The following is a 13,250-nucleotide window of genomic DNA, read 5'->3' as shown; positions in this document are numbered from 1 at the left end:
AACGGCAATGTTTAGCCGCTACCTGAAAAATACTGAATTCAACTTGTAAACTGGCATACGCACAAAGGTTCCAGGCATGACAAATTTTACGCGCTCTCACGTAACGCGTAGTCTCGCTCGCGTTCGCGTATACGCTACAGTAAAAGTGTGGGTTCATCACGGTTTAACAACGGTTGGCTCCTGTACAAAGGTATAGGAAGAGTTGTTGAATTCAAAATCAACAACCTCTTGCAACATACAATGACCAACTGCCACCAGAACATCAGTCTTCCTGAAGATGCACCTAGGATAAGGTGTGATATGGTAGGCACTCCAATAAAAGTGAGTCCAGTTGTTAATTAGATTGATTTATTTCCAATTAATCATTCACATACATCATTTTTTGTAGTCTGTTCAAAATCACACTTTTATATGATCTAAGTTTTTGTCCAAAATGAGCTATTCCATTTAAAATCCACACTACCCCTGTGGAAGATTTTGGAAGCATCTGCCATAGGGGGAATATGAATTTCAAATGGAATAAGCACATTAGGCAGCTATATTTGAGCTGCTAATGTGTTAATTCCATTAGAAATTCATACTCCCTCTGTGGATTTTAAATGGAATAGCCCAATGTGTACTTTGCATCAAATATGTCCCAATTTTAAAGCCAATGAATTGACTAAGTATTATTGATGTATAAGTTTTTGGTTTGTCCCTACTTCTTCATCCCTCCCCTCTTCCATTTACTAATTTCAGATTTTGGACAAACCCAAACATTTCACACCTACTACTTCACTCAAGATATACTGTTCATCACACTGTTAAAATACTGTTTAAAAGTTTAAACAACACTGTTTAATGGGAGAACTGAACAACAGTTTAAATAAACCAGTTTGTTTCAAATTCTCAAACAACCTGTTTATATACCTGGTTGTGCAGTTCACCCATTAAACAGGGATGTTTAAACTTTAAACAACATTTTAATAGTGCAACGTCACTGCAACACAGCAAGTGCATTTATAAATACACTTTTCTATGTACAGTTCGTAGGGATTAGCAAATCAATACAACTTACTTTCATCCCCATATAAATCAGAGCCATCTGCTTCTTCATCTACATGCAAATTATTATCATCATGATATTAGAATATCAAAATCATAATCAATTTTGAACAGAATTAGACTTAAACTGAATACCACTAAAGAGGAAACTTTAGAATAGAAAAGCCACCCACAATCCTACTATGAATTTGATCAAAACTTAAACTTATAAACCTTACTCATGACCCTTTCACTTCTGCTTACTTGATTTCTTATCCTGACCATAATCATATCCCATACACCTTTCCCAAAACTCTCAAGAGTGGCAACTGTTATTGTTAAGTCTATCCTCCTTCCAAATCATAAGAAGGATATGGTATTATTGACTATTTGGAGCACAAAAAGGACAAAAACACGGGCTGTTTGAAAAAGGGTTAACTGCTAACCTTGAGAACTACCGCCGATTGGCCAAAATGAATATTGTGTCCAATTTTGAACCAATCAAGGAGGGTCATCTGCAAATGCAAGTTTGACCATAAACAGTTTAAAGCCTAGTCATAATTGGTGATTGAAATGAGCATTTCAAGTTATCAACCAATCAGAAATGCTGTTAGATGACCAATAGTGTCCAGGGGGATATACATTTTAAAGCCTAGTCATAATTGGCAATTGAAATGAGCATTTCAAGTTATCAACCAATCAGAAATGCTGTTAGATGACCAATAGTGTCCAGGGGGATAAATTAAGGCAGTTAACCCTTTTGTCTCTAGGCAGTCCGTGTAGTTAGCATTTTTGTGCTCCAGTCAAAATGTAACAAACTAGTTAAACTAAATCTATGAAGTAAACACAATATTTTATCAAAAAACTGGATACCACAAAAGTGCAATTGCATTTTGACATTGTTTCAGATTTAAAATGGAACCACAGTTAAAAACAAAATCTACAAGATAGTAGTAACCACTAATACACTTCGAGACACAATACAAGCAAGTTAAAAACAGTAGGCCTTATTCATATACAATTGGAGCACAAAACAGAAATGGTAAACATACTAGATTCTACACAATGGGCCATTCCAGTCAAAATCCATCCATCCTCATATGGAAGACATGATCATAATCACCGACACAGGGAGTATAAGTTTCAAAAGGAGTCACCCATTCAGATAACCCTATTTGAAATTAACACTCTCTGTGTGAAACATTAACATTGTGTCTTCCATAGGGGGTGTATGAATTTCAACTGGAATAGACCAATGCTCATTTCACAACTAGAATAAAATAAACTAAGAAATATTTAAAAGAAGTGCAGGGTAATTAATATGAAAGGAAAAAGTAGGTTCTGGTTTTGCTAAAATGTCATAAAAATGCAAATGAGATTCAAATGAGATTCAAATGAGATTCAAATGAGATTCAAATGATATTCAAATGATATGCAAATGAGATTCAAATGATATGCAAATGAGATTCAAATGAGATTATATATGCAACTGGAGTAACTCATAACTGGCATGTCAGAACTAGACAGATATAAATGGCAGTACCTCATTTGCATAGTTGTGACATTTTACCAAAATCATAAACCCCGAAAAGTGAACAAATCAAGTTAGCATAATGTTAGACACTCACAAAATTTGGAAGTATGGCCGACATCTGCATCAAGAGGTTCTAAGAAAACATCATCATCCAGATGGTATCCGTACACTGGAGTCCCATGAATTGCATTTATATATCAAATATGGATTAATTAGATTTCAATTGGTAATAATAATGGGCTTTTTGTTTGTATCATAAATGGAAAGAACGGTCATTTTATGAAATTGAAGCTATTTTTGGATGAGAAATGATCGGATCTGTTTGATTCACCATTACCTATAATACTACATACTTTTTTATTTCTAATTTTATGGAGTAAATACCTAATTTTACATTTCATCTTAAATTCCTTTCCAAATTTGGCATGTGAGGTAATATACTATCACATCTCTTCAAAACAATTAAAAATATACCAGTTTATATTCTGTGCACAAGGTGAACTTCCCATCATTAAAACTATTGTATAAACCTCACAAATTTGCTACATTTTAACAGTGTTTCATTTAAAATAAAATAAATGATATTCTTTCCCAAATTCTTGTATTGTGCACAAACAACTTCACCAAATTTATAAAATAGAAGTTAATGTCTAAAAATATTTAAAACGGTTAAAATAACTAGCCCCAGGCCCACCTAAACTTTCGACCCTCGTGCCTCTTTTATGAAATAAAAATACCTTCCCAAATATATAACATAAATGTTAATTTCTAGAAATACTTACGATGGTTAAAATCATGGAGCTATTATAAGATGGAGAGGAAATAGATTACGTAACGCATTGAAACCTTGTGCCGATTTGAAATCTGACAAGCTATTCATCGAAAGGTACCTTTTGTTTGGGACAAAGGGCTTCCACCATTAAATCGGTAAGCTGACCCGACAGTGTATTAACGCTTTACCTAGCAGGCTACTGTCAATAAGTGATCAAATGCAAGTCGCGTGAAAGCGCTTAATGGAATGAAAAGTACCTATTGTTATACATAAACCCAAGGGTGTGATTGAGTAGCCGTAAGCACAAAAGGCACACATTAGCCGCCAATGCATAGTTCGTTGTCACCCCACTGACATTAGGTGCTTCATTTAAATAAATTGAATGCGCCTGCTGAATGATTACACATCATGGCAGCCATGTCTATAATGGTATTAAATAGCTACGTCCCGGGAGCTACGTATACATGTAACATATAATAAGTATACCGGTATAGGCCTATATAAAAGTTGTTTTACAAATTGAGATTTTATTTTATTTTATTTTAAGAAGAAGAATGTCATAATCAGTGGCGTACTGAAGGGGGGGGCAGCTCTTCTGTGAGAGGTCTTGGGAGGGATGAGGTTGAAGGAGGGATATGAAGAATGAGAGGGGACAGGAGGAAGAGAGAAAGAGGAAGAAATAAAGAGAAATAAATAAATAGACGTAAATAAATAGAAAGGTGAGGAAAATGATAGGAATGAGAGGGGACAAAACGTAAGAGGGGATGGAGAAGGGAAGGGAGATAAGAAGAGGGAGTGATACTTTAGCAAGTACAGAGAAAGGAAAAGAAATGAATGACAAATAAATGTAGGCCTTATAATAATTATTATAGAAACTAAACACAGCCCCCCCCACACACACACCCCCCATAGGCCTAACACTAACCAGCACTACAGGCAGCCATTCGATGATGCCAATGCCTTTATGCGTTCACGTATTTAAAACGCCCAGTCAGATGTATTTTACACCTGCCAAGCACAAGTCACCCAATTCGAAAATTGGACGTTGAATGTACACTCTCATGAATATTGATTGGCAACATTTTCCAATATGTCAGCGCTCAAATCGGACACAATAAGAACAATAGACCATTCAGTACGTTGGTTAAAATAACTAGCACCAGGCCCATCTGAACTTTCAACCCTCATTCCCCTTTTATGAAATAAAAACACCTTCCCAAAAAGGTAACAGAAATGTTAAGTTCTAGGAAATACTTACGATGGTTAAAATAACTAGCACCAGGCCCATCTGAACTTTCAACCCTCATGTCCCTTTTATGAAGTAAAAATACCTTCCCAAATATATAACATAAATGTTAATTTCTAGAAATACTTACGATGGTTAAAATAACTAGCACCAGGCCCATCTGAACTTTCAACCCTCATTCCCCTTTTATGAAATAATGATGGTCCTTTAAAGGAGTAATAGTAGGCATACAAAAATGGACAAAAGGAGGTTTGTTAGTTGGTTAGTATGTTAAAAACATGGCACAGCAAAGAGTGACATTCAGAGATTTAGAGAACACAAAAATATTCACAAATTTCTGATTTTAATCAAGAACGTTAACCAAGGATAAGGGTATATATGGTATAACTGCTAGGTCCAGAATCATGTTGGATTGGATCGAACCAAAAGTTTGTCTGAGAAGAAAACTGGAGACACTCTATGCAGTATGCAATTATTATTATTTTGGGTTTTAAAAAAAGGGGTGTGTGGTGGGGCAATGCACACCCCCCCCCCCCACATCTGTATTTAAAAAAGCAAAACCAGGCCAAAAATGTCTAAAAATGTGATAAATATACCCCAAATCATGAACTTTCTATGAAATTTGTTAAAAATTATGATCCAAAAATCAATTGCACAGGAGATAAAGATGTACTTTTTTGGCCAGAATGATGATTTCTCTTGAAAATGTCTGCATTTGGATAATCTGCACACCCACAATAAAATTCTGGCTACGGGCCTGATGAGAATTCTATAATGGAATCTTCAGCATTGTAGAACTTTTGCCAAAAAAGGGGTGAAAATGATTGATATGGTCACAAATATCATGGTATCTGATAAACTGTAATCTAGATGTTCATCTACCAGGATGTAAAGATAAAATTATAAAAGTTAGTAGTGCTTTCCTAAAATTAAAAAAAACATAAGGTAAACTAAACACACAGAAAAGATGATATTACAAGTAACATTAAACAAGAAGTTTAAGTTAGTAGTGTTTTTTTTTAAAATAAAGAGTTAACATAAAACAAGAATAAAGACATAAACACATGACCCATGCACTCACGAGTCTTAGATTTGAGCTCCACTGGCTTGCCATCCGGAGTCATCTCTTTCCCTGTACCTGTTCAGAAGTAAGTTAGTTTATTATTATACAATCCATTATGAAATCCCCTTTGATATGATAGCTTCACTCAAAATCCAAATCACAAGCCTACTATTAGTATGTATTCATAACCTCCGCGTATTACACCATATTTGCGTCCCAATCAAATTGGTCGTTAGATGATTTACGCACACCGCGGTGTACCGGCGCGGAGGCTATTGATATCCATCAATGACCTCCGCGTATGCTTACGCGGTACAATGACTTCCGCGTAGTGCGCATCTGTTGCGCCGAACTCTATACGCCAAGCACGCAACTACCATATTTGCATGGCGTGATTGCGCAGTGCTGTAATTGGTAAGTCCGTTTTAGCCTGTTCGACTTTTGAAGGGCGAAATATAAGTTTTGATAAAAATTGTTTATTTCAACAAATTTCGGAGAATAAAATCTTGAGATTTGGTTGAGTGATGAGTTAAAAGTGACGGTTATGAATTGGTTAATAACTTTGCTTCAGTTATATATCGGGCATTGTGAAAAATCTAAACATTTTGCTTTGGACCTCGGAATATTCCTCGGTTCCAAAGGCAAAATGTTTAGATTTTTCACAATGCCCTCCAAATAACTAATGCGCAGTTATTAACCTATAATTATAGTCCTGGTTCTTATACACTTGTAATACAGAGTTGTAATGAATTTAGTCAATGTATGGTCGAGTCGAGTCATTTCTAGCAATAGCTTAAGTCGAGTCAAGTCAAACATGACTTGAGTCACTGTACAATCTTTCTGGGCAAATTTCAAGATTGGAGTTGAGTTATTTCATTTCCTTGGGCCTCAAGGAAGAACAGATGATTAAATGTGTTTTCAACTGATTGAGTGTCCCAGGTTGAAGAAGAAATAAAACAAACAAACAATTTATGAAAAGTCGAGTTTTGAGGTCATGACTTGTTACAAGTCTGTTATGATGATAACATAAAGGTCATATGGAAATATTTTTGCAAAGATTTTACTAAAAAAAGAGAGACTTGAATATAATCTGTATCTGTCACATTCTTGACATTTTCAACACATTGTATCTGAGAAACGACCAAAATACAACCATTTGTTTAATGACAAAACCCTATGTACTGCCCATTTTGTTGGGCATTGAAGATCAAACATATTCCCGAGTCGAACATCAAGGTTGGAATCAATTTGTAAATGCACACACAAAACTCATGCATAGTAGCACACAGGTTGACTTACGAGGATCACGAATGATGTATGATGGTCTCCTTATGTAAACTGGCTTTGGATTGGCTACATGTGCCCACCCTAATGAGGTAAACACCAATCAGGATACATGTTTTATACAAGGCAAGTAATATCAAATAATAATACGGACTGACCATTTCCAGCCACAATAAGACAAATACCAATTTAAGAGGTTAAAATTAGCCTGAATATCACTGGAGGGTTAGCTATACATGTAGACTTGGGCTTCGTTCATGGACATACATGTAGCCCTATGAAGCTTACAGCATATTTGCAATTAGGGCCCATCTAATCAGGTCCTAATTTCATACTATTTCAAATTTTTCAACCCAAGATCAATTAAGTCTTTATACATAATCCTGCAAACAACTCAGTTTTTTGGTAAATCCCATAAGCCTTTGCGGGCAGAAATGATATGACGTCATTTGACATCACAACAGTGTGCACATCGCTTAGCGAACATCGTTACTGTGCATTTGAAAGATGTGAAGTGCGCAGTAATGATGTGCGTAGCGGCGTGGCAACATCAGAGGTCTACCTAAAAGAATAATTCCGTTCATCATGGGTCCGGGTGGAGACATTTTGATTAATGTCGAACAAGTTCATTTACATTGGGTGTATTTGGGTCCAATATATGGATGTCTGGTATGGCAGGCACCTAACAATCAGGACTTATTTTCCTATGACATGTTGCACTTCCAATGCTAAGGGGAGAGGTAGATATTGTGAGCATTAGTATGCTTCTCTCCAAAACATTAAAATAATATTTAAATTATGCCCACTAGAGAAAGATACTCCTAAACCAAAATTCTTCTTTCCACTAACCTATCATCAAATATATATTTTCATCATAAGTTGCATTTAAATATACACCCTGTAGTTCCTCTCATGTGAAATCAGGATAAAATGAATATAATTCCACCTTGCAAAAAAGCTATCAATCATAAATTAAATGAATCACACTCTAATGCTATGTTCCATTGGAGAAAAAAATCCCGTAAAAGACACAAGCACAAAAAAATGGAAGACGTATCAAATTTGTAAAGAGTATGTTTAATCAAAATGCTGAAGTATCAAATTCTTGAAGTAAAAAAAAAAAGAAAGATCTTTAAAAAAAACATCAAAAGAGCAAATAACATGTGTATGTTGCAAGAAAACAAAGATTTAAGCGACACTTACTGGCTATGTCACCGTATAGAGATGAAGTAGGAGCAAAAGGAGCTGAGTAAAGAAAGAAATATTGAACGTTGAAGCAAAGAAAATGAAGTAAAGAAATGCAGGCAGACACGCACACAGCAACAAAACAATAGATATGGAAATATAATTATAGAAGCAAAATCAAAGTCAAGAAAAACTTGCATAATGCAACAGACACCACCCCCTACACACACACACACCCCGGTGCAAGGCATAGAAAGAGGTCATAGCAGGATACTGATAGATTAGTAGTAGAATGGTAATCTAGAGTGTCCCTATGACATGGTAATTACCAAATAATACCAAGAAATGTTAACTTTCCCTGACTTGATTTGCACACACAGATATTCCATGCATGCCCCCATTCCTCCAAAGCACCCACTTTCACTAAACACCCGGTAAGCCTATTATGGTAGCGTTCAAAATAGCCCTCAAAAATTAATTTACGGGGGTGATGTTTAATAGAAATTAGCCACTGAGAAGAAGCTATTTTGAGGCTTGTGGCTTGAAGTAAATAGGATTTATGGTATTTAGCCCCCCCCCCATCCTGAAAGTAGTATTTGAGGCCCATATTATGGGATCTCTTAAGGGATCTAAAATGAGCGTATTATTGCGTTTCGACAGTATTTTTGTGGGACATGAGAGCACCTCGGACCTATCAAATTGCATTCTGAATACGAAGCATGTCTTTCTGATATCAAATAATTTTCATTTTTTGAAAATCACAATATAATACAAATTTTATGACAAATTATAAAAATGTGATATTTTTTCAAATTTTTGATATATAACAGTCCTCAGTAAATTATATAAATCTAATGATATATTCTTAAAGTGTATGTAGCAGGAGGAAAAGCCGACGGTCAATTGAAAATTTTGACCTTTCATATTGAAGATATGGATTTTTTTCCCAAAAGACCTAATTTTTTTTGGTGTTTTGGGAAAAAAATCCATATCTTCAATCTGAAAGGTCAAAATTTTCAATTGATCATCGGCTTTTCATCCCACCTACATACACTTTAAGTATAAATCATCAGATTTATAAAGTTTACTTCAAGTACTGTTAAATATCAAAAATATCAATTTTTAATGATTTGCCATAAGGCCAATGGAACTCGATTATTAGTTTCCGATTGGATGTTTAAAAAAAAGGACGAGGTCGCTATTTCATTATTCATTATTCGGTCTCTTTTCATTATCCATTATGTCAACAAAATCAATGATTTTATGAACAGCTTTCTCCAAATTTAGGTACCCCACCAGTACCAAAGTATATATTGTTGATGAAAGACCATCTCAAAACAGGTATTAATGCTTAGATCATCTTTACAGACATTTTGCAACAGATTGAGAAAAGATTGTAATTTGTTTTCATAAAATGAAAAGAAATTAGCAATTTTTGTAATCACTAGAAACATGATGAGGTAATCCTTTAATTTCCATTATTTACTACATCCTCTACCCCTACAACTAAGAAAAAGTGCTGATTTATGATCAGCAGGGGATGTCAGACATTTTGAGAGCTTCAATTTTGATTATTTCCATTTCAATGTTCAGATAATTGACTTTTTATGAAAATAATGAAAGTTTTGGTCAAATTGAAAAAGTGATGCGGGCGGTCAATAGGAAACTAAATGATCGAGTTCCATTAGCCTAAAATGTGTATTAAATTGCTAATTTCAAAAATCAAAATTATTTGATATCAGAATGACATTCTTCGTATTCAGAATGCAATTCGATATGTCTGATGTGCTCTGATGTCCCAAAATAAATACTGTCCAAACGTTCATACCCCAGCCCTTAAGGTCACTAATTAGTGACAAAATAAAATGGACATCATGAATGTGAGACCAGCATCCAGGGCCTGATTAACATATATATATCCCTGGTAAATAAAGAAGTATATAGGTTTAACAAAGTGATAGTAAGAAAACTGGCAAAATATTGTTAGTTATCATGCCCAGGTAAAAATGTTTAAAATGCAAAAATATACTGCATCCATATAGAACAAATCTGTAAACGAGACACATATTAAATGTGTTGTATGTAGGTGTTGTTAAGTAATCTAATGGATTTACCTGCATTACATATCACTACTCAGATCCAATTCAAATATGGAGTTTAATTGATCAACAATTAACTAAAATTAACTAACACCTTCCATTTCATCCTATTATTGAATGACTTTGTAATATATATACATATATATATATAACATATCTTTTGAACAAAGTGCTCAATCCCAAAAATGGGAGAGCATGTAAAAAATCAAAATTCAGACCTTCTGGAATAGGAGTTGTTACTCTGACTTTCACGTCAATTGGCGATTGTCAGACGACACGATCCTGTCATCTGACGATTGCCTATTGGCATGAGACAATGAGTAATGACTCCTATTCCAGAGAGTCTAAACTTTGAATTTATATATGCATATTACATGCACACAGCACACCTAGTATCTCAGCACAGTCCTATAAATCTCTGTCATGCTTCAAACTAACTTTTCTCTTTAGTGGAACTCAAAAATTACATTTCAACTTAATATCAAAATACTTTGTGATGCCTATTACATGCACACAGCACACCCATCATATCTGTGTCATCTATGCCGTACTTATAACAAACTTTTCTGTCTTAACTCAAATCTATTTCAATCTAATATCAAAAGACTTTGTGATGCCTATTACATACACACAGCACACCCATTATTGGCGTTATCTCTGCCGTACTTCCAACAAACTTTTCTGTCTTAAATCAAATCTATTTTCATCTAATATTAATGGCTACATGATTTGATATAAGCCTATTCCCTTTTTACATGCACACAGCACACCCATTCATTTACTCACTGCACTGAGAAAATGATGAATCGGACGACTCTTGTTGAGCCCATGGACCTTACCAAGATAAAAACAATCCATCGAGAAATACATTTATACCCAGTCAACAGATCATTTTATTATATGAGTTTGTATTTTACAATGTACAATTTTTTTTTTAATCATCATTTTCAAAACAGTGGGATTTTGCAAGGCCATTTTAGATACACTTAAACATCGATCTGTATCACACAGTCCTTTTAATTTTAAATTGCAGCTTATTTTTAAATCATTCAGCTAGGAAAAACAAACTGAATAGAAAACAAATTAAACAAATATAAACTGAGCTCAAAAAGAAACTTATAATTTTTCACAAGGTCATATCTTGAAATCCTGGGAATCAAATTCTACCAAAATTACACACAGGTTTACTTCAATACTCTACTCTTAACACATGTCAGTAACCAAGCAGTTATCCAACTGACACAGCAGCAAAATACACTGACATGGAACAGCTTCCTGGAACACATTCACAGCCCAGCCCTGTTTCATGAAAAAAGTGTATGAAAAGCAGAAAGCAACACCGTTTTATCATCTGTGCAAGGATCTTGTGTGCATTCTCACAGATTTTTTGTGCTGGGTGCCAAATGTTGGGCTGTGAAAGTGGTGGAAGTCCAGGAAGCTGTCCCATGACAGTGCATTTTGCTGCTGTGTCAGTTGGACAACTGCTTGGTTACTGACATGTGTTTTGAGTAGAGTATTAAAGTAATCCTGTGTGTAATTTTGGTTCATTTTGATTGACAGTATTTTAAGATAAGACCTTGTGATTCACGCGTTGTAAAAAATTATAAGTTTTTTTTTTAGCTCAGTTTATATACAGGACCACACATGGATGTCCCCTAAATATAGATCTCATTTTTGGCCCCTATAGACCTTTTTCCCTCTTTCCCATCATGCACTATTCCAGGGGGGTATGAGTGTCACAAAATACATCATCTCCCGGGGGAGTACAGAGTTATGTTCATCACATTCTGGAATACGGACATTTCGACTGGTGCCTTCATCACAAAAAAAGGAATCCCCGATAATGATGATAATGGCGCCACCGTCACTAATACCTTTCGGGGGCAAAAAACAACATTTCTATGCCTTATGGACATGGTGTATTCACCCAAAAAAGTTTCCTGTTATTGAAACCTAACTTTGCATACATTTTATAGACCTAATGGTGAAAAACTGATGATGGGACACGCAGTGATATTTTACCGGCATCCGTTTCACTTTTTTTTCGGAGTTGAAAATAAAACGAACACAAAATCTCTTACACAGATGTTCTGCATCGCTCCATAACTGCATCACTCGTGTATTCAATTATTGCATAATTAGTAACATCGATGGCCTTTACGATAATCCGCATATATGGAATCAGTATGCCCATATTAAGACAAAATAATTGCAAAGGTATGGCAAAGACCATCGGATGCACACGATCTATGAGGTTGATGAACTACGTCATACCCCCCTGGAATAGTGCATTGTGGGATAGAGGGAAAAAGGTCTATAATAACCCATATTTTTGTCAATTCATTTATAGGCCAAATAACATTTACTAAAGGATTAACATGAAATCATCAAATTGATCTAGTATATTCATTGCTCAATTCTAAGTAAAATAAAAAACAGTAAAATTTTATATCAAATATCTCTCTATGTCCTTTAAAATTGTGCAGTAGATGATATCAGTCAGTTAGACTTACTCTCAAAAGGCCGTGGAGACAGACTGCCGCAGTTCTGCTTCTGAGATAATTTGCTTCGTGGAACTTGAGGAATGGAAACAGTTGATAATAAAAGTAGTCATTATATAGAGTAACATACTGAAATATATGTCACATTTAGTGTGTGTTAACATTGAAAATCACTCCAGAAACAATTTTAATTAAAACCATTAAACATATAGTATACCTTTAGTTTTGTTAACAACAAGATTTATACTAGAAACAATTAACAACAGAGGTATACTAAGACAGTTTTTGTTAACAATTACAACACATTTCGCTGTAGTAACAAATTAACCAGTAAGGGTATACTATGTTTTATTCACAAGAAATTTCACACTAGAACTGCATTATTAGGCTGGTATTTAACCAAAAAATGTTATCCACCATGGGTGATGTAAGCACAGTTATATATAAATAACACTAGCACCATTATTATTTTATAAATTGCATTGCTTTCCGATAATAATAATGTATTACCGCTAACAAGTAAACCATATCTTTGCACAAATC

At 34.8% G+C, this 13,250-nt stretch overlaps 1 protein-coding gene across 6 annotated transcripts in view; it reads right to left on the bottom strand.

The window, feature by feature from the left end:
* The window catches only part of LOC140135721 (uncharacterized), a 193,470-nt gene that overhangs the window by 2,670 nt on the left and 177,550 nt on the right, over nt 1-13,250 (bottom strand). For 5 of the 6 annotated variants that reach the window (XM_072157316.1, XM_072157319.1, XM_072157317.1 and 2 more), the window contains 6 exons: nt 12,720-12,782; nt 10,993-11,040; nt 8,126-8,167; nt 6,938-7,006; nt 5,657-5,713; nt 1,058-1,096 (listed from right to left, as the gene is read on the bottom strand). In XM_072157316.1, the coding sequence (XP_072013417.1) occupies nt 1,058-1,096; nt 5,657-5,713; nt 6,938-7,006; nt 8,126-8,167; nt 10,993-11,040; nt 12,720-12,782 (318 nt within the window). The remainder of the gene's footprint in view (nt 1-1,057; nt 1,097-5,656; nt 5,714-6,937; nt 7,007-8,125; nt 8,168-10,992; nt 11,041-12,719; nt 12,783-13,250) is intronic. The other variant, XM_072157318.1, reaches the window with a different exon arrangement.

The sequence above is a fragment of the Amphiura filiformis genome, chromosome 16 (genome assembly GCF_039555335.1).
Source record: "Amphiura filiformis chromosome 16, Afil_fr2py, whole genome shotgun sequence".
NCBI classification, from domain to species: Eukaryota; Metazoa; Echinodermata; class Ophiuroidea; order Amphilepidida; family Amphiuridae; genus Amphiura; species Amphiura filiformis.
The sequence above is the reverse complement of the archived record's forward strand: the minus strand, read 5'-3'. Positions and strand labels throughout refer to the sequence as shown.